A 20,906-nucleotide genomic window follows, 5' to 3' on the forward strand; every position below is an offset into this window, starting at 1 on the left:
AGCTGTGTCTTTGGGGGGAAACAATTAAACTCTAGGAGGAATCACTTTAACCACTATTATTTTGTGGCCACGGATATAACATAATGCTATTATTTTCACAACATGGGGAAATGCAATAAAGGTAAAATGTTCAGTCGACCACATGTGTGCACAAAAATGCAGAAACACAACCTGGAAAGGCTGTCAATGCGGACTCCATGTTGGGTCTCGGTCTCTTTGGAGTCCATCTTGATGCTGAACTCTTTGTCCACCAGCAAGACGAAGGAGATCGCCCCGGAGTCTGGCTTCATGTACAGCAAGAACGAGTCTTTGATCACCAGCCAGCTGCAGAACACACGTTTAGTTGTTAGCATCGTTATCGCCACCTCCCGGGTCTGCATTTACTGTTGCGGCTCTCCGCCGACTCTTGAAGAAGCACTTCTTTCACTCCTTGTACTAAGAGAAGGGTGTGGGAAGAAAAGCCATCAGCATGTATCAGGATGTAGGTGGCTTGGCTGAGCGCTTCCAGTGTGTGGGATTTTTGAGTGGATTTGTTGTCTTTAGAAAACAACATTCGAAAATGGCTTGATGGTAGTTAAGATTGGATGAAGGAATAAACATTAAAGCTTGTGGAAAAAAAATATCTATTGAATCTGTGGAGTTCATGATTTTTGTTCTACCTTTTTATGTATGTAAACATGCTCAAAATGTATTTTTCAGTAGATTAAAGAGCAGTAATTTTTTTTTTTTGCATTACAAGAAAATTTTAAAATGAGCATAACAGAACTCCCTTAACCCACAGCCCCTCAGACTAGCTTAATATATATGTATAAAAATTGATAAATATGTGGAAATCCTACAAAACGCAAATAAAACGTCTCTTGCAAAAATGTCCAAATCCTTTGCCAGGAGAATGTCAAAGGATTGTTGTATTATTGAATTTGTGGAGGATGATAACTGTACTACATCTTTTCTTCAAACAGTTGACATAAATCTCATAATGTGTCACAAACATGTCAGGATCCTGGGATGTTTCGAGTTGTTTTTTTGTTTTGTTTTGTTTGAGTTTGTAGTTCTGATTTGTTATCTGCTTTATTAGATCAGCCTTGTTTCTGTTTTACTGTAGCTCAGTCCTTTTCTGGTTTGTTCATTTATTCTTTTGGCTTAGTAGTTCATTATTACAGTTAGATTCATTTTCCTAGTTCCCTGCTTGTGCACGCTCCCTCACTCTTTCACTCTTTCTGCACCTGCAACCTGTTAGCTAATCAGCTCCAATCATTTGTTCCAGCATTCACCCTCCTACTACTTATCCACCTTTCTTGCTTTCACTTCTCTCTGGTTCCTCCTGTTAGATCCTGAAATGCTCCTCCTTGTTCCCGGTTGCTTTTGGTCCTGCTTTTTGTGTCCTGCTGGCTATATGCAAGTTCCATTTTTTTTTTTTTTTTTTTTAAACAAATTTATCACCATCTACTCGACGCCTCAGCCTGTCTGCATTTGGGTCCACCATAACCTCCACAAATCATGACGATAAAGCCTCAGACATTACGGATTTCTTAACTTTTTTGTGGAAAAAGAAAATAGGTGGCAAACGATGTGACATGGAACTGGAAAACAAGCATGGATGAAGGGACGGCGCAACGGCGACACACCGTTTTGACCAGCGATAGCAGGCCTGACCCTGACCGCAGCAGTTCAATCCAGGGATGCGATGTCCGCCGGAACGCTTGTAGATCATGCCTTCCCTGTTTGACATAAAATCACAAGAAAATAAGAAAACAAGTGTAAAAACAAGCTTTGCACTAGTTATAAAAGTCATTTATTAGGAGAAACAGTCAAAGTGGAAAAAAAAGAAAACTTACAGTCCTTTGGGTCCCAAGTCATGAATAAAAGACAACTGGCTAACGTCAATGAACTCCATCTGAGAATACAAAGGAAGACAAAGCAGCAGGTTTAATGCTGGGAGTTTGGTAATTAATACTGATATGGAAATATTTAATGTGGGCTGAATATTAAAATCATATAAACATGAGAGAATAAAAAAATGGTAAATATTTATTAGTTACTCACAGTGTGGTGATATTTCCGATACATGGCCATCTTCAGAAGCGTGTTTATGTAGTCCTCTAATTGTCTCTATAGAAATACATGTGCTACATTGCATCACAGTGACCACTTTAATGACAAAATCTATGTATATAACCACCAACACGCACAAACACATTGCTAGAAGGAGCTTGAAAAAAATCTAAGTTGGCATGGAGTTTAGTGCCATGGTAACAAAAAGAGCACACAGAGAGCATCGTGCAATAACTCAAATATTAAAGCTATTCTGCGACTAAAGAGGAGGCCCCAGTCGGAAGAATGCCAACTCACTCTCCTGCTGGAGACCTGCTCATCTCTGGCCAGCTCATCTCCTCCCCCCCGGGGCAAGGTAGGCATCTCCCTCACCTCGCTTTTCCTCACCGTCTTCCTCCTCACGGTGTGGCTAGGAGGGAGAAGATTGAATCCAAAATTTAAATGCACTAGGACAGAGAGAGTATTCAGAAAATCTTACAGTCAAATAGGTTTTCATAGAAATAGAACGTGACGAGGTGGGAAGGTTTTCTGTGGTTGCTCAGAAATGAAAACAAGCTCTGTCACGGGTAGTTTTAAAAAGGCAAATGATCAAAGCGATGGAAGGATAAGCTACGGCTGTGACTCGGCAAGAAATTTTTTGTGCTAATAAAAATGGAGCAGTCGTTACGTTACGTTGACTCATATTACGTAACTGCCTTGTTTGTGGATGGTCAAAATGATGACAAAAACACTTTCTATAAAAGCATTGACATTTAGGGAGTTGAAAGCTCATGTTATCAGCTATCATATGAAATATCAGAATAGAACTAAAATAATGTCACAGCTGGTGACTTTTTACGGAATGCACATTGAAGGAGAGATTTACATAACCAAATAATATGGGTTGTATGCTAAGTGTAGTCATTCTTTTTCCAGATAAACTTTGTAGTTACAAACTATGTGAAAATACAATTTAACAATTGTGTTTCACTTGTGCAAAATGACCGTTCCGTTCCATCCAAGTGTCCCATAAGGATATTCTGCACAGCTAGTCATTGAAAAATCTGGTGTATTTTAGTTCAGTCTGCAACACTATTACAGAATATCGGATTTGTGATTGGAACAATGAAAACAAAGTGCTATGCTTTTATTCCCACAATAATTTCACTGGAACCGCATTGCAAGCTAAATTACCAATGAGTCGCATCAAAACAAAAAGGAAATACACCAGAGTTGGCCTGACACTTCCTTCTTCTAGCCGGAGGAAGGAAGAAATGATATTGCAGTATGTGTCGAGTTAGATATATTTACTTAGAAAAAATGAGGCTGTCCTGCAGTGATTCTTGTGGGGGCAAAATATCTGTTCCTGCCTAGAAAAACTAAAAATGTAGCTTCTAGAACATCACTGGTGAGTCCGTTGAAAGTGCCACAATGTAGACCAGGGGTCTCAAACTCCAGTCCTCGAGGGCCGCTGTCCTGCAGTTTGTAGATGTGCCACAGGTACAAAACACTGGAATGAAATGGCTTAATTACCTCCTCCTTGAATAGATCAGTTCTCCAGAGCCTTGCTATTGATCTAATTATTCTATTCAGGTGTGGTGCAGCAGAGGCACATCTACAAGTTGCAGGACAGCGACCCTCAAGGACTGGAGTTTGAGACCCCTGAATTGTAGACAATGTAATCTATCTGAAATGAAAGATTTTATAAGCAAACACATATGTTGTTTGTCTTTTTTTTTATTTGAATGAAGCATCAGATCAAGGATGGTTGTAAGCAAATGATTTAAAAGTATTATTTGTGGGGGTTTTGCATACGAAACAGTACGTGTCTGAGCAGGAGGAGGCGTCTGCTACGTCGTTTCTGTACAGGTGCAGGAACGAACCTGCGTGACGGCAGCGGTATCCTAATGAGAGTTTTGTACGTCCTCAGCTCTCTGTGCAGCTCCAGAAAATGTTTCTCCTTCCTCTTAACCACCCAGGTAAACTCTCCGTGCTTCATCTCGATCTTAAACACGGCTGGTAGAGACTGAGGACACACGGAGCAGGCAACTCAGTTACGCGCAAATGGAAGAACGTGTCGTTTCAGACCGTAAAGGGCTGAATGTGCAGCAGAGTACCTTGTTGACGCTCCTCTGCTGTGACAAATTGAAGCGATCCTGTGCCGTGGTGAACCGTTCCACCTCTAGGATCTTGGCGGTAATTGGCACAGTGGGGAGGTAGACCTTCGCACTGGCCTCCTTAAAGCCCACTGTAGCGTACACCGCTGAAAATGGTATACGGCAGTCTCCTAAGAGTGAAAACCAAAACAGATGGTTAATATTAATGAAGATGTGGTTTTTTTGTGTGTGGGAGTCACTCATGGCAGGCTGCATTTCTAAGAAAATCTGCTTTTGTCCACGATTTTACTGTGTTTAATATATAAGAAAGACTGTGGCATATACATAAGCGTTTTGATATTTTGTCACATTACAACCACAAACCTCAGTCGAATTTATTAGATAGATCAAAACACATTTGTAGAGGTGAATGTTATTCTAGAAATAAAAAAAATCTGCAGAAGCTGGTTGTCTCTTAGGGTTTGTGTTTTAAACAAAGCAGCTTTGCGCATGAAGTAGCTGACATTTCTGCCCATTCTTCAAAGAAAAACAGCTGAAGCTCAGTCGGACTGAATGGAGAGTATCTATACACATCCTAATGCTTTGTCCAGTTAATTAAAAGAGCAATTCAATAATAAAATCAAAATTATGCTGCTGCAAAGACACCCAGTAGCCATGCTGTGTGAAAATCAGCTAGTAATTTTATCATTTAGAAAAAGCTTTAATAACAAAAGAACTTATTTTCGACAATGCGCCTTTTCTTTACGATAATATTTATATTGTCAAAACATTGTGGCTTGTTTTTCTCACCATTTTGATTTTATCCTAGTTGATATTTCAAATCCATCAATGTTACTTTTTTTCCTCCAAGTGAACGTATTACTTCTTCACCCTGATCTGCTGATTCTGTACACATTAAATAAGAATTTACAGCTATATTTGGTTTAGAAATAATCAGTGGGAGTCTGTGAGGGGTGGAGACATTTATTGCCCGTATCTGATCGCATGGTGCTGGTGTAATCAAGCCTCAGCCTCCACCTGATTAGCACCTTTCAGTACAAAGTTTTCTACTGTGCCTCACCTGGTTTATGGTGTGAGAGGTGTTATATTACGAACCCTAAAAAGCTGATTCAGATGGTTTTCATCATGCGTTTCTCTTCCATGGCTGTCTGACTAAACTGTCTGACTAAATAGATTACGTTGAGATGAAGCAACATAAATAACCACATCAGCCTGGGGTGAGGAGGACTAAACCAAGTCATGAAGGAGTGGTGAGGGGTTAAATATTAGGTAATTAATTCTAATAATTATTTTTTGGATTTCTAGTAACAAAAAAAAAGTATATTGAGCAATAACACAATGCTTGTAAATTTCTGGAACTGGAGTTAGTAATCACATCTCTTTAAGTCATAAAATGAAGAAGCAGAAACAAACGTTTGCTTCCCCATTGTTAAATATTTAGGTGTAGTTGCTTGAGATTTTCTGTTGTTCTGGAGCCCGCGTTTGTAATAAACTCTAAGAGATAAAGGAATTTTTCCAAGTGAATAAAAAGTTTATGAAGGAGCAGTCTGCACCTTCAAACCTTCTCCACAACTAGACTGTCAGGAAATCTGTGGCAACAGATCGACTACCAGCCAATGAATGAGGGGTTACTTATTTAACCTGCAGACTGAATGTGTCCTATTGCTTTTCATTTTCCAGATCAATTTTGCTTTTGTATTTTCAATATATTTAGAACATTCAGTGTATTATATTTGACTCTTTCCCTTGTAAGAACTAAGGCAACACACACCCAAGTAGTTCCCATCGTAGTCGAGCTCCTCTCCCTCCTCGAGGTCCAACTCTCTGGCATCCAGGCTTTCCACAAGGTCGGCCATGTCGATACCATCAAGTGTGTCCGAAGCTGCTGGGGTTTCAGAAACTTCAGAGTTCACCAGGTTGAGGTTACTGGTAGTAGGCTGAGCGTTGTCAAGCATCGCTCAGCAGTCAGACCCCAGAGCAGGGCGCACCTGTAAGAGAGAGGAGATGATTATGACATTTGAGTCATTTGTTGATTCATGAATTTGAGATTGATAGATCCACTTCCTGGAGTCCACACTCCCGTCCCACATGGGAGGGACGGCCGTTTGACTTTTGACCTTTGTGACCTCATTCTAACCCAGCCGTTCTATTTTGAGTCAGAAAACTATTAGAAACATGCAGGACCTCTGACAAACATGCTTAAAGAAGGATTCATGCACCACTCACACAACTATGATAAGATTACAATAAGAGTAACTCATTCAGTTTAACTGGTTAGTTAAATATTTTTGTTCAGTTGAAAAGGCTAATGTATTAAATAAATGATTCCAAGATTGGTGGGGGAAAAAAATAAGGTGTGATCAATTTTATCACCATTACCTCTGGTGGAGATAAATCATAAAGGCAGGCTGATAAGATGAAGATGGATTACATTAAATCAAATGAAGTGTGTCATACATCTGGTGATACTCTCTCTCGTCAACATTCTCAATATATACTTATCAAGTATATATTTTTAATAATTCAGAAAATAGCTTATGAATGAAATCATTGGTCTGACATTTGCTTGTGCTTGTCCAAGAGCTTCTGTTTGAAAAACTTCCTTCCAAATGGATGTCTTTTCTAAAATGCATTCTTCCTGTTGGCTCTGAAACCTGTTATTTGCACCACAAGCTGTCCCTCCTATGCTTATCATAAAATGCTAGTGGCTTTTTTACTACAAAGACTCAGCAGCCAAACTAACATTGGTGCCATAATTGCAGCTGCTAAGGAAAGTCCACACAACCAGAGGCGGTCCTAGCCTGTTCGACGCCCTGGGCGAACCACCTCCCCACCCACCATCCACCCACTTTGGGCAACTCTTGTTGCCCAAAGTGAGTGGGCATAGTGGGTTATGTCATAGTGGGTTATGTCCCTGACATTTTAGGAGGTCAGTGAAAACTTTTAGGTCTTAGTAAAAGATACCTTTTAGTCAGATCTTTTAAAAGATCTAAAAGATCTTTTAGTCAGTTATGGAGAAGTGCCCAGTTTTGGTCATGTCATTGTCATTGTCTGTATTTTTAAGAACTTTTACCCCCTGACTGATGCCTTTATGTTCTAAGATCGCTCTGATCTTATGTTACCTTATTGCAAACTGTGGCCTGGTTTAATGGATATAAAAGAGCGAATGACAAAAAAAGGCCTAAAAGGAGGGTTGAACTTTATTTACCAGCTTTGAGTTCTTTATGCTTTTTTGCCTGAGTTTTTGTATGTTAACAAGCAATTGAACAAGTTTAGCTTTTAATATGGTTGCATCTGGGATCAATGAAATATATTCATTTATTCATATTCATCAAAACATGAAGTAATTCTAGCTAAAACACAACAGAGATAATTCAAGCTTACCTGCCCTAATAAAGGAAGTCTGCTGATTTCTCTGTTACCATTTACTGTCTTTAAATGGGGTTTCAATCACAAACAATCTTTTTACAGCTACTTTAAAGTACTTATTCTGCTTTTGGTCCATAACTTTATCCTCCAGTCCTGAGCATTAAATGCCAGAGTGTGTAAAATCCTAGCACACTGTAATCCACGTTTTTGCCTCCAGGAAAAAAAAAGCTGACACAAAGGGAACACCCATTCATGTGCAATACCGCCTGAGCTCAATGATTAGTCACCCAAGTCTACCCATGCTCCTGCGGTCCATTATTAAATCTAACAAAGAGCGTTTTGAAAGAGTGGAAATGGAACAGGTCTCAGGAGGAGAGTAACAAGAGAAAAAGGAAAGAAAGGGGAGACCTGATTCAGCAGAAAGATGAAAACATTTTTAAAGAAAAGGCTACCAAGGTTCGATTACATTTCCACATCATTTCATTGATGTCTAGGACAGTCAGTTCTTCAATTTTGAAAGTGCTCCATTTCTAACCAATACAGTACAGACTTAATAAAAAAAAATGGAGTTACATTTACTTTCTAAGCAGCCTGGCTGGTGAGTGTTAGCTGCTAGGTTTACCTTAGCCTTGTAGTTCTTTACTCTGAATATGTTTTTGTACTGTTTCATGCCCAGTGCTGGTGTTTCATACAGTGAATACCGCAGTTGCTCTTAGTTACACATTACCTCTCTGAGTGTGTATATAACCCCTGAGATCACCTCTATTCTTTCTTTCCCTTTTTTTTTCACTTCACCATTGTCTGGTTTCTGTTCACATGTAACAAATTAGGTTTTTTTCTTGTAATGTCCGGGCTTGTGTTTTCATTTTGAATTTTCCCTGGATGCTGAACTTCAGAATGCTTTCATTTTATTCAGATAAAGGAAAAAACAAAGCCCCATTTATTTTCCACAACTGTCAAAGTAGTTGCAATTGGGTAGTTTTCTTTAAAATAAAAGCATGAGAGGAACACTACTGTAGGTAAAAAGTAAGGATAGTTTTTTTTTTTCTATACAACAGTTTAATTGTCTGAAAAGCTGTTTAATTGCAAGTCTTAACAATACGTGCCTCTTATGTGAAAGTGAGGGATTTTCTTCTTCCAACACAATTTTTCAGACTGTTTATGATGAATACCAGATATACACACTATACCAGTAGGTAAAGGCTCAACGATATCCACCAGTCAGCAAGTTACAGCATGCTTGTACAGTCAAACCAGTTACCTTAAATCACTGGTTGGTTGCATTCAAGGCACATCAGTGCAATTCCAGTTTTTTGTGGTAGTCAGTATTTAAAAGTGGGATTTTGTCATAATAACAGTTCCCATAAAATATGGTCTCTTTTTGAATTGATCCATTTGATTAGAAGTATATCTGAGTATCAACACCTTTTGTGACAATGTGTTCAATGAAGGCTAGATTGTGACATCAGTGTTGATGATTTCAGCAATATTAGAGACCAAATATCATATTTTAACGACAGAAAATCTATACATTTCTTAGAAAACATTATCTAGAATGGAGGCAGCAAGTGAGCATCTTTACTATGCAGAAAAGGTAAGAGAGCTCTGTGACAGTAACCAGGTCAGGAGCTCAATCATTAATAATGTTTCTTAGCCTGAAACACTTTTTTTCTCTAGGATATTTTGACAATTGGAATCTTACATTTGATAGAAGAGGCTGCAGCATAGTTCAGACCACAGCTAGGACAGATTGGGACTAAGCAACAAAACCAGTGAGAGGTTGTTTGTGAACATAAAGTTTTTCAGGTAGGAAAATACACCTATCACTGTTGTTTCCATTTCCTATGCACACTCTCTCAGCCCAAAACATCTCAAGCAGTCATTGTGCAAGAGGGGGCTACACACTGAATGAGTGTGTAACCCCCCCTAAATACAACCAAAATGTCAGTCTTTATGCACAGCTTTGGTCACAGATTATTACTACATTACAAATGGATTGGGCTAACCAAAGAGCGCTTTTAAATCCTTGTGTAGGGTAATAGTTTGACAGGTCTCCCAGCTGTGGCCTCTAAAAGAACATTTCTCCTGGCTTCCTGTTACTCAATGTAAAAATGCCTTTTTAAAACCTCACGTTATGAACTCTAATTTGATCTGCAGACTTTGCTACCACTACTTATGTCTTATGCGGCCAATGTGTTATGCTGTTAGGCCTTCTGCAATTTTCTTTTGCTTGGCTGCCTTATGCTGCACAGCAGTAATCAAAAACATGTTGTTGACTCTGCAGCTCTACATTTCGAATGGCTACAGTGCAAAAGAATAAATTAAACTCAAACGCTATGTTATTGCGGTAAAGTCTATTTCACTGAGAAAACCTTGCATATGTACAGTAATCACACATTCCAGAGGACTTGAGCAGCAGTTTTTATTATCTCCACCAAGACTTCAAGCATTAACCCACTAAGAGGTTTCAAGCCGCAAATTAAAGACCTGGAATGCTGAATATTGTTTCAGTGTACGTATCCTTTAATACAAAACGCATACAAACGGATGTATAAACAATGACTGAAACCATATGTGGCTTCAACATGCAACCTGAGAGGAGAATTATCTCTCTATTCCATTCTGATGGAACTCCTACTTCCTGCTTCCTGTCCTGTTGTCATGGTGATAATTCAAGCAGCTACAGAGCAGACCGCTTATATATAAATATCAACACAAGCAGTTCAGAACATCCGCCTCTCTTTGTGCTTTTGCCTTTTCTGAATGTCAATTAGTGAGAGAGCGACTACAGAGCATATAAAGAGTGTAAAAGAGGAAGACGTGTAACAGAAAAGGAAATTGGCCACTTGTAAATCTGTTTGTCATGACTGACAGGGAAATTCAGCCTTTGATCATAAACGGTACGGTCACTTTTGCAATATGCCTGAAGAAATTAGCTCAGGAATCAGATATTTAATTTGCTATCCAGCTACACAGAAAAGTAGAAATTGTAATTTTATTAATATAAGCACTCATGTTCATTGCACACGTAGTTGCTGGTAATTCAGTGCTGCAGTAAGATGTGAATTCAACATGGTGCAGGATACATTTCTCAGAGATATTTCTCCAAATTGACATTGTCATGCAGGTTTGCAGATTCATGATGCAAATTTTTCTTTCCACCACATCCTAAAGGCGCTCTGTTGTATTGAGATCTGGTGACTGTGGAGACCAGTGGAGTACAGTGAACTCATTGTCACGCCCAACAAACTAGCTTAGAATGATTTGAGCTGACATGACATGGTGAATGATCCTACTGGAAGTGGCCATCAGAAGATGGGTACACTGTGGTCATAAATGGTGCAGCAATACTACTCTGTGGGCTGCCATGTTTAAAGACTGTACATCTGGGCACAGAATGAAACATTGACCCAAGATCAGATATGTTCATGCACTTCAAATGTGGAATCACATAATGGGGAAACATTTTCCTTATCTGTTAAATCCTACTTTGGTTAATCTGCTAACCGTGACCTCTGGTTCCTGCGTAGTTGACGGGAGTTCCACCCCGTGTGGTCTGCTGCTGCTGTAGCCTATCTAGATGTTGTATGTTCAGAGACAGTGTTCCACATATCTTGGTTTTAACAAGTGGTTAGTGGAGCTGCTGCTGCACCTCCAAGATCTCAAATCAGTCTGCTCATTCTGAAAAGCGGTTCAAATTATCCATTTGAATCCTGATGGATTAGCCTTTTTTTAATATTCAGACCAGCCTGTCTAATGTAAAAAAATATATTAAAAAAGAGTCTTGTTCAAACCCTTTTCTTCGCTATTCTGAAACTCTAGTTGAGCATCAGTATATTTCACCACTGTTGAATGAAAAAATGCATTCAGCTGCTGCCATGTGATTGGTTGATTTGTTTGTGTTCACCAAGCAGTTGTGCAAATCTAAGGTGGCTGCTTAGTGTGGGTTTTACTACCAACCCACCACTGTGTCTTCTACACCAAAGGAGTCAATAACATTACAATGGGACTTGTCAAATACAAACCCACAGCAGTATCCTATTTGAGAGCATTTGTGCTGCTTGTGCACCTTCAGCTGAGCAGCTTTTCCTCCACAACAAGCTATTATCCCACCGCTTCCAGTTGGAGTCCGAGACGCTATGACGTAATTGATCGAAGACAAAAGCACAGCAGTGTCTGACTTGTTGGTCTTTTCTCAGTCAGGTTGGTAAGATGATTTTCTCTAAGAGTTGGTCATGCAGCTTATCCTGCAGAACAAACCATCTATTATCATCCAGACATCTCTGAAGGTTATTCTAATCTCCATTGGAAACAAAACCCAATGTATTGTAGCACATGGATACATGAAGCAAAACAAATTTTTCAGAAAGCATAAAAAGCCACTATGTGTTGTTTCTTTTATCTTTTCAATGTTATTTCTTTTAAAGTATTGATTAAACTTAACACATAACAGTGCTGAAAGTTAAATATTTCTTTCTGACTTGCATGAGATTCACCTGCAATCAATATCATCCGGCATTAATGTTTTACAACCATTCATATCAATACCAGGCGGTAACACATGGATACTGTTCAGTTTTTGTGTTTTTATGATATCTAATTTGCTTCCATTGGTTTATTGTAACATTACACACTTCCCCTTTGTGAATTTACGACATGAGGACATGAGAAGGGTCATTTATGAGCAAGTATTTCTTTGAAGCAGAACTTCCAATAGCTCTGTTTCGGTTGCAGACACAGTGCTTATAAGAGACAGAAGGAAAGGAAGAAAAGGTCACTCTGGCCATGTGAAGATGAACTTAGTTTAAAAAAAAAACATCTGAATTTCTTCTTAGTTACAATCCTATCAAATATTAAGTTTTGTCAGGGAGTTGTGTGTTTGGCAGCCAAAATGTTTGGCCCGCTGCTAAATTTTCCTTATCAGTGTGGGAAGACTTTGGCCCAAATGTAAAATGTTCATGCTTGTGTTTTCTGAAGCTCTTTTCTTTTCCAATATATTTTAAAGAGACAAAAAATTTTCAGGTCTTTACTGATAACTGGCAAAATAATTGTTTTTCAGGCATATAGAAACACTTTTTTCTTATCTAAGAGGTACTGAGAGGCTTCCTTTCTCTATGGCCTTAGCCACGAGGCGAGTCTTTTGGGAATCTTGGACTCAAACCAAGAGTCCGACATTTGCAATAATTTGGATGCTTTAGACTAGTTTAGGCTGTTTGGTCTACATTTTCTACAGTAAAACAAGATGTTGGATACCAGTGATCACCGTTCATTACTTGAAACACCAGATGCCTTATTTCTTTTTCATGCTTACACCAATCTGGAATAATTATGAGTCTCTCTGCGTTGACACCTTTATCCTCTGGCATTCAAACTGGCAAATTTGTGGTTTATTCAAATCACGTTTCTGGATTCCAAGCTAACAAATTTTCTCTCCGGATCAGGAATGACCTGACTTCGTGTAAGATGTGGGCCGATTACTGAACGCTTCAGTTTCAAAACACCTACAGCTTTTTGTTCAAGCACTGCAAAGTCGGAGCTCCCCTTCAATTTACTGCACATTGGAAGTGAGCTGTATGAAAATTTGATGGAAAAGCCAAATATTTCAACTTCCACTACAACATGTTTTTGAATCAAAATCCCTTTGAACTACTATTTAAAAATGGCAATTAGTATAGAAGTACTTGGAAAGGATATTTTTGACTGAGGGCAGTAGTGCAGTCTCACACAGAGAACATAAAACACTCTTCCTAATTTCTCAAGAAAGCAGTGGGTGCTAACGTCACATTAACTGCACATCCTTAAAAAAATAGAAAACTTGAAGGCAAAACAGATAAGTAATGTATTTTTAGTCGGTGCTCGCTAAACACATGACAGCAACTGGAAATGGAGGGCTGGAGTACAACTAAATTACAGGGGCAGCTGAAATGAGACATTGAATGCTATGGGAGGATTAGCAAGAAAATACGACAATGCTTCACCAATACTGTTCTGCACAGAGTGACATGTTTTTTATAGCTGTGACGTCACTGTAGTCTGCGAAAATAAACTTGACAATGATCACTTTTTTTTATTTTAAGGTATCCTGACATTATTATTCATCCCACTTCTTCATGCATAAAACAATTTTTTCTAACTTCCTTGTAGGTGTCCATGTGTTATCGGCGTTTTATTCATTGTTTTAAAGACCTTTGCCTCTCCACACGAGACCTACTTGCGATACTGACAAAGATACGGACAAGAACGCTGGAGGTGGATGACGAGACATCAGCACCAACATCAGCAGGAGAGGCGCTGTCACAGATTGAGCTCCGGGAGCTAAGAGAAATAGGTGGCTAGTTAAACGTGTAATCTATTCTTGGATGTGTGGTTGTGGACTTGACATTTAGAAAGTGGCGAAGCATAGTATACCGAGTGATCTACACCAATTGTAAGGCTCTGTACATCCCCGCATTGTGTTTTACGCAAGTGACGGCCACAGGCATTCTTTCATGCACGTGCACGCACACAAATACGAAACAATAAAGATAAATGTGGCTTGGCATTTATAGATGGTGTGGTGCCAAGCTCCTCGTGGCGCAGATGGCACCAAGAGAGAGAAGATGGACGGAGGAAGGGAGAGAGAGAGAGAGAGAGAAGAAATGAGAGGTCTGTGACACCTCTTTTTCTCTGCCCACACTAAAGCTGCCTATTATCTAATCCTTCGCACCATGGATTGGGGGATAGGGATGGTCAGAGAAAGCAAGACATACAGTAGTTGCCAGAAAAACAAAGAGAGAGAGAGAGAGAAAGCACCCGTCACCATCGGCGGAGCGGCATTCTGCTGGTGGCAACACAAGTCATCATTGTACTGTTACAGAGCAAGGGGGCTGCTGCCTCTGGTCCGCTTCTGCCAAACCTGACTCGGCCACAGCAGGACAGCCAAGTTTGAGGCTGGAAAATTTCAGAGTGTAGCTTGGGGTCCAGACAGCCCTGAACTGACTCATGATTACAGTGGGAGAGAAAATCCAAAGGACAGCTGTGCTTTGAACAAATATGACTGGTGTGCTTAAATTTTAAAGTAAAATAAAACAAAACATGCATTTCCTGAATTGATTTGGAAGTATAATATGCTTATAATGATATATTTACGCAGTAAGGTTTCTGTCATACAGACTATAATGCAATGATTTGTTGCAAAAGTATTTTGCAGCAGTTCAACTTCCTCACTGTGGCAGACAGACTTAAAGTAGCGAATAATAATGAAACATAAAAACAAAAGATGCAAGGCAATTTAAAATCCCCAAATCTGAAAGGTCTGGGATATATTTGTTCCAGCTGAATCACCACCTCCAAATGAAAGTCTTTAAGGATATGTTTCTGACAGTTTTTCCATTCTTCTTTATTAAATAACTCCAGCTCATTCAGATTGTAACAAGAGCCACGCATTCCCAACTTTACTTAGATGCGGACTTTACCTGGGCCATCAAACGCATGGACATGATTTCAACTCAACTATTCTATTGCAGGTTTTCTATATTTTTATTGTTCTGCTGTTGGAGGTGGCTAAGAGGATTTCCTCCAGGATCACTCTGTATTTTGCCCCATCAATATAACATCACATCACCACCACAGTACGACGTTGCCACCACCATGTTTCAGCATGAGAATGTTTCTACATACAGCATTTGAGCCAAGTATTTAAAAAAAACTTTGGAAGGTGGACTGAATACAGCTATGATTCAAAATTATGCTCTTGAAACCGTCGGCTGTGTTCCTTGGTCCTCCTGGTGCTCTCTAAGAAATCTTTGAACTCCGAACTGCTGGAGTTTTCTGAGAATGAAGTAAACATTAGTGGAGATTGGGCTGTGCATTCGGTTTATCTTAGATTTCATTCACAAAAATCAGAGTAGTGGCAACTGAACTGAAACATCTAGAGATCATTGTGCAAAGAAGTATTGTTCATAGAATGAAGAATGTTAGTGACAACACCGAGCATTCTCTCTATCAGACTGTCACACAACTCCAGTGTCTTTATTCAGAGGTTTCTTCCAATCCGCTGTAACACTGACCACTGCAGGAGAGCCGTCCTTCTCACAGCCATCAGCATCTTCAACAAATATTTGAAAAGACCAGTATTTCCTTTGCTTTGTTATCAATGCAGTACTTTTTAAACAGACAAAACTGAGTTTTACTCTTTTAGAAACTGTTGACAACGATGCATCTTTCATTCCCAACTTCAAAACAATTCATTTTGTGTTGGGCACTTTGCTTAGAAACCCACTGAAATATTTACACAAACGTTTGCGCAAATAAAGTTTAAGGAACGCTATAAATGAACTACCGCAAGGCACATAAATATCTGTGAGCGATGGAAAGTGTGTTGTTGTACTACACACCGCCAACACATCACATCTGGAATAAATTTGCAGCACTAAACCCAGCCTGCTTCTCAAATATTTGACTTCTATCCTTTCCAACCACCTCAAAGACTCTGAACGCAAAGAATGTTTGCTGGTTATATTACAAAAACAATACAGGGACACTTTTGTTCAAAAACCGTTCTGGTTTGCAGCATGAACCAAGCAGAAATGAGTTACTTTTCACACTCGCACACCTAAACATAAGGAAGGAGCCACTGCTGTGAAGTCTATTGTTTTGGTGTACTGGTACAACAACAGAAAAGTACAGAGGTCACACCTTTCCCTGCCAGAGGTCAGTATCATGCGCATATGTTGCAATGACAACAAGAAGAAGAGGCAAGAGTGGAGGAGCGCTGTCTGTGTAGCCGTGCATGGCAGGGAAAGATATCTTCTGTCCTTCCGCAACATTCCAGCTGTGGAAACAAACTTTAAGGAAACCCGCATGCAGATCTGTCTGCTCTGTTTAACAGGCTACACACCGCTTGCTGCTCTACTTCATGGTGAAAGTGGTCACAAACTCTTCTCCACACCCAACTGTGGCACTTTATTGTAACATCAACATGTCTCCTATGCAACAGGACAACGACAACTGATCCAGCTCATGAAATCAACAAGTATATTTAAGGTTTTTATCCTTCATGTCTACTAATCCTGCTCAAAACGGAAATTTAAGGAGCAATCTGTATATCGTAAAGCCCCCTGGGTACAAACAGGACACAGCAGACACAGAGAGACAATAGGGGTGAGGGAGACATTACCAACCTGCTTCTTCTGTGGACATGCTGTCCACATGTTGGTCTGTCTGATCAAGCCAGCTAGATCCTCTGAATGGACGGCAAAACAAAGACTCACCCATACACACGCACTCACACACACTCACACACGCCCCGTCTGAGACGACCAGGAGCTGTGCAGCAGCAGCCAAATTCTGTGTTCCCTCTTTACTGCAACTCAGTAAGTGTGGCTGAGAAAAAGAAACCCTAACGGTGAACTCTCTCCAACTCCTCAGGAAGGGAGGGCTCTCTGAAACTCTGAACCAATCACATGGAGCGATTCTTCCTGTGACCTTCTCTGATTGGGCAGAAGACTTCTCTGGGCCTGTGCTAGCAGGTAGGAGGAGTCCTAGGGTAGCAAACACTGACACGGGTCCTGCCTATTTTCTCATCATTGTTTGGGTGTTTTGAGTTCATGCGAGTGGATTTACCTGCATTCTATCCTATAACATTCCCATGCATGAACACTGAGCCTTTGGAGATATAAAAAACCAAATCAAATGACAGCAGAATAGCTAAAATAATGAATGGAAAATGTACAATCTGCTTGATTGAAATACCTGCTCACAAAAACACACGTACATGTTCTTCTCAATAAACTAGAACTACATTTTAAAAAACTCTATCTCAGTGATTCTTGATAAAGGGGATTTGGCTCACTGCTCAGGGCAGCATACGTTTTTGATGGCTCAAGAATAGGAAAGGCAGAAAGAACAACACAGAATAGAGCAGTGTTTTTCCACCCTGATCCTCCATGTTTTTAGCGTTTCCCAGTGGTGTGTTAAAGCAGGGAGACATCTAAAACATGTAGGGCATGCCTTGAGGACCAGGGTTGGGTTGGCAATACACTACCTAATCAAACTACAAAGGGAACCTCGTATATTATATTGATTCAGACACAATTTTGATGTCTCTGATCGTCCTGTGCTTCATAGATTCTCTTCAGGGTTTGGATCAGACAATTTTACAATCTAGCACATACAGTACAGACCAAAAGTTTGGACACACAGTTGTGTCCAAACTTTTGGTCTGTACTGTAGGTACCATGGCAATTAAAACATGTATAGGAATTTTGGCAGCATGGGCAGGTGCCAAACCCTACTGGAAGATAAAGTTAGCATAAATATTAAGTTTGTCTGCAGAGAGACGCATTAAATCCTGAAAACCTTCATTGTAGACGCCTGTGCTGACATTGGACTAAAACACGGTGAACCAACACCAGCAGACAACACGACTCTCCAAATTACTAACTGTGGAAACTACACTAGGCAATGCCTTCAGCTTTATTCAAGTATGATGCTATTTATATTGTTTCTGGTTCCGGCAAAAGAAATATTTCAGCTGCACCCCGTGACCTCAGGCACAGACTCCAGCCAGGGTCTATGTCATGTGAATCTCCTCCAAACTCTCATACAGACTTAACATTTCTCTGAGGCTGCAGTTACTATTGTTGCTTATGCACTTTTTTCCACCACACTTTTTTCAATATACTTGAATATTTTATTAAAAGCAAGCTAGTTTAGTACTGTCCTTTTATGGCTTATGCTCTCATAAGCTGCACAACCGTTAGTTCTGAAGTTTTTACCAATAATCGTGTAGGCCATAACACAGCCCTAGCATAGCGTAACATTGTTGTATTAAAAGTTCAGTCTCATTGCTTTTATAGGATCTTCCAATTTTCTGAATTGTAAAAGTATATGAAATATTCTGTGATATTCAAATGTATTGACTTGCATCTGTAGTCAGCTGCTCATTGAACCTGAAAACAAAAAAATCAATCTCTTTCACCATCTAGAGGACGAAATGGAGAACTGCGCTCCTCTTGAGATCAGTTGCCACTCGCCTGTTTGTACCTCCAAGGACTTTAACCTGCAATCTACCACACCCTGACAGCACCTTTCAGATAAAATGGCTAGCTAAGATTTTCTTTAGCACTAATGCTGCACAGAAGTACCAGAATAAAATTTATTTCAATTTTTTTTTTTACATATTTAAAGGATAGTGACATCAGAAGAAGGGAGTCACAGTCTAGGCCTGTTAAAATATTCAGACAAGTCAGAGCACTAAAAGTTTGGTTGGTGTCACAAGGAATATTTCTAAAGTTGTCGTCGTTTTCCCCCACTGTGCCCAAAACAACTGTTATTTCATCTGCGCTAATGTTGATATCAGCTTAAATGGAGCTGATATCAACAAAAGATTCCCCCAGTTTTATGAGCAGAATCCCATGAAATGTGTTCTGTGCAAAATTTCAGTCAGCTCTACCTTTATACATATATATAAAGAGCAAACTCACACATATCCTAATGTTGACACACACACACACATACAAAACTGTACATACCAGATATGAAGAGAAAATCTTGTGAAAAGCACAGCTGTCCTGATGAGGACCTGCCTGCTGCTCTGTCCATTAGTCAGATCTCTCTCACTCGTTGCATTTATTTATCACCGCCCAGTTTTCTCTCCTTCCCCGTGAACACGCGCATCATGATTCATCGGCCATAAACATAATGGTAGGAGACACAGCCCAAAGGTCAGCGAGATAACAACACATGGCACAGCGTGGATAAAATCTGATCAGTGGAAAAATAAATATGTTGTCACCTAATTTTTATTACATGCATGATTTTATTTCTTGTTTTGTTCTTTTAAACAAAAACAAACAAAAAAAAAGATAGTTCATAGTGTTAAAGCAAGCAGAAATTGGTTATTTGTTTTATTTATTACTAAGGAAAAATAAATACATTACTTCTTTCCTGAAATCATCTAAATTTCAAATTGAAAAATGCCAAGACAACAATGTTTTTTAAAAATCCTTAATATCACAACTTTCTGCATTTCTAGCCTATGTAAGCTAACTAAATTGTCTTTAGCATTAGAGCTGCCACTGACCTAGCTTCAGCTGGATGGAAAATAAATCTTTTGCTTCAGCACAGAAAGCTTCTCAAGCTTTCATGAGAGCTGTTGACTTTTACAGATTTGTTCTTTTCGTTTTTATCTAATTCAAGGTCAACTTTAGCTACATTCTAAACGAGTACATGCAGTGAATAACAATTCTATTGTTAGAATTCAAATATTTAAAAAATTACATTTTTGATCTAGTGTGCTTTAAATCATGTTGTGCCTAATAGTTGTTACTCTTCAAAACTCCTTTTTGTAGAGCACATCCAATAAAAATGATAAAGAGTTTGAAACACTTATCAAAGTTCACTGTAAAAGAGCAGATCTTTTTCATTGATTGATGGAACTGCAATAAAAAATAGTTGCTTTTTTTGCCCCCCACATCTTTACCAATGGAAGGGTTGAGTGAAACGTGAAGGGCAGTGTACTTATAAAAAAAATGTGCTGAATAATGTTGGATAATGAGCTCCAATAGAAAGGATGCTGGCTGATGTACATATAATAATCATGTTTGTTTTCATTCTGCCAGAAGCTAATTCAAGCCTTCAATTAAATCTGAGCTACAGCCTCATTATTAGCCAGGGGCTAATAATGTCCGCCACTGGCTACCATTAGTAGCCAGTTAGGCTACTTGTGATTGCAATTATAACGCTGAATTTAAGCTGAATGACAATCTGACTGCTGCATGTCTCATCAAGTAGTAATACTGTCATGTCATTATTCCAAATAACTAAATTACTTCAATGTAATACTTTTATTCAATGGAAGTTGAATGAAAGAAAAAGTTTGCCATTGATGAATACGTTTCATCTGCATGTGAAAAATACATTTTAGAATTGGTTGTAGATTATCACTTTTACAATGAAGTATCCATTTTCTTGCAAAACTTTTATGTGATAAACCATCACCACACTGGATAATTGTGACATGGACAATGATTACAAATAAAAATCAAGAAATTTTGACTTGTGTCTGACTGCAGTCATTGTCTTTCTGATAAAATCTAATGAAGTCACGGCAATAATAATTTTAAAAAAGCAACCTGTCAATCTAAGTAGGAATGCGGCTAGGCCTGTCACGATAGCAAATTTTGCTGAGCGATTAATTGTCTCAAAAAACTATTGCGATAAACGATAATATTGTCTGAAGAGTTTTTTACACTGATTTAATGGAAATGACGTAATAATGCATGTGATTTCCTGCCAAAGATGGATACACTTTATTTTCAACAGAATATTTAACACTGGAGCTGATAAACAAAATAAACAAAACAACCAAAAACAAAATTGATTCTCAGTCTCCATTAACAAAAA

General features: G+C 39.1%; 1 protein-coding gene across 2 annotated transcripts in view; it reads right to left on the minus strand.

The window, feature by feature from the left end:
* The window catches only part of pld1a (phospholipase D1a), a 35,631-nt gene extending 16,498 nt beyond the window's left edge, over positions 1-19,133 (minus strand). Inside the window, exons 1-9 of one of the 2 annotated variants that reach the window (XM_028000040.1) lie at positions 19,034-19,133; positions 5,923-6,139; positions 4,152-4,321; positions 3,918-4,060; positions 2,353-2,464; positions 2,047-2,112; positions 1,839-1,897; positions 1,629-1,721; positions 172-324 (exon numbers count right to left, since the gene is read on the minus strand). In XM_028000040.1, the coding sequence (XP_027855841.1) occupies positions 172-324; positions 1,629-1,721; positions 1,839-1,897; positions 2,047-2,112; positions 2,353-2,464; positions 3,918-4,060; positions 4,152-4,321; positions 5,923-6,106 (980 nt within the window). In that variant the 5' untranslated portion in view covers positions 6,107-6,139; positions 19,034-19,133. Of the gene's footprint in view, positions 1-171; positions 325-1,628; positions 1,722-1,838; positions 1,898-2,046; positions 2,113-2,352; positions 2,465-3,917; positions 4,061-4,151; positions 4,322-5,922; positions 6,140-16,681; positions 16,891-19,033 lie in introns of those variants that run through there. The other variant, XM_028000039.1, reaches the window with a different exon arrangement.
* Between the last annotated feature and the right edge of the window lie 1,773 nt (positions 19,134-20,906).

The sequence above is a fragment of the Xiphophorus couchianus genome, chromosome 19 (assembly GCF_001444195.1).
Source record: "Xiphophorus couchianus chromosome 19, X_couchianus-1.0, whole genome shotgun sequence".
Lineage (NCBI taxonomy): Eukaryota > Metazoa > Chordata > Actinopteri > Cyprinodontiformes > Poeciliidae > Xiphophorus > Xiphophorus couchianus.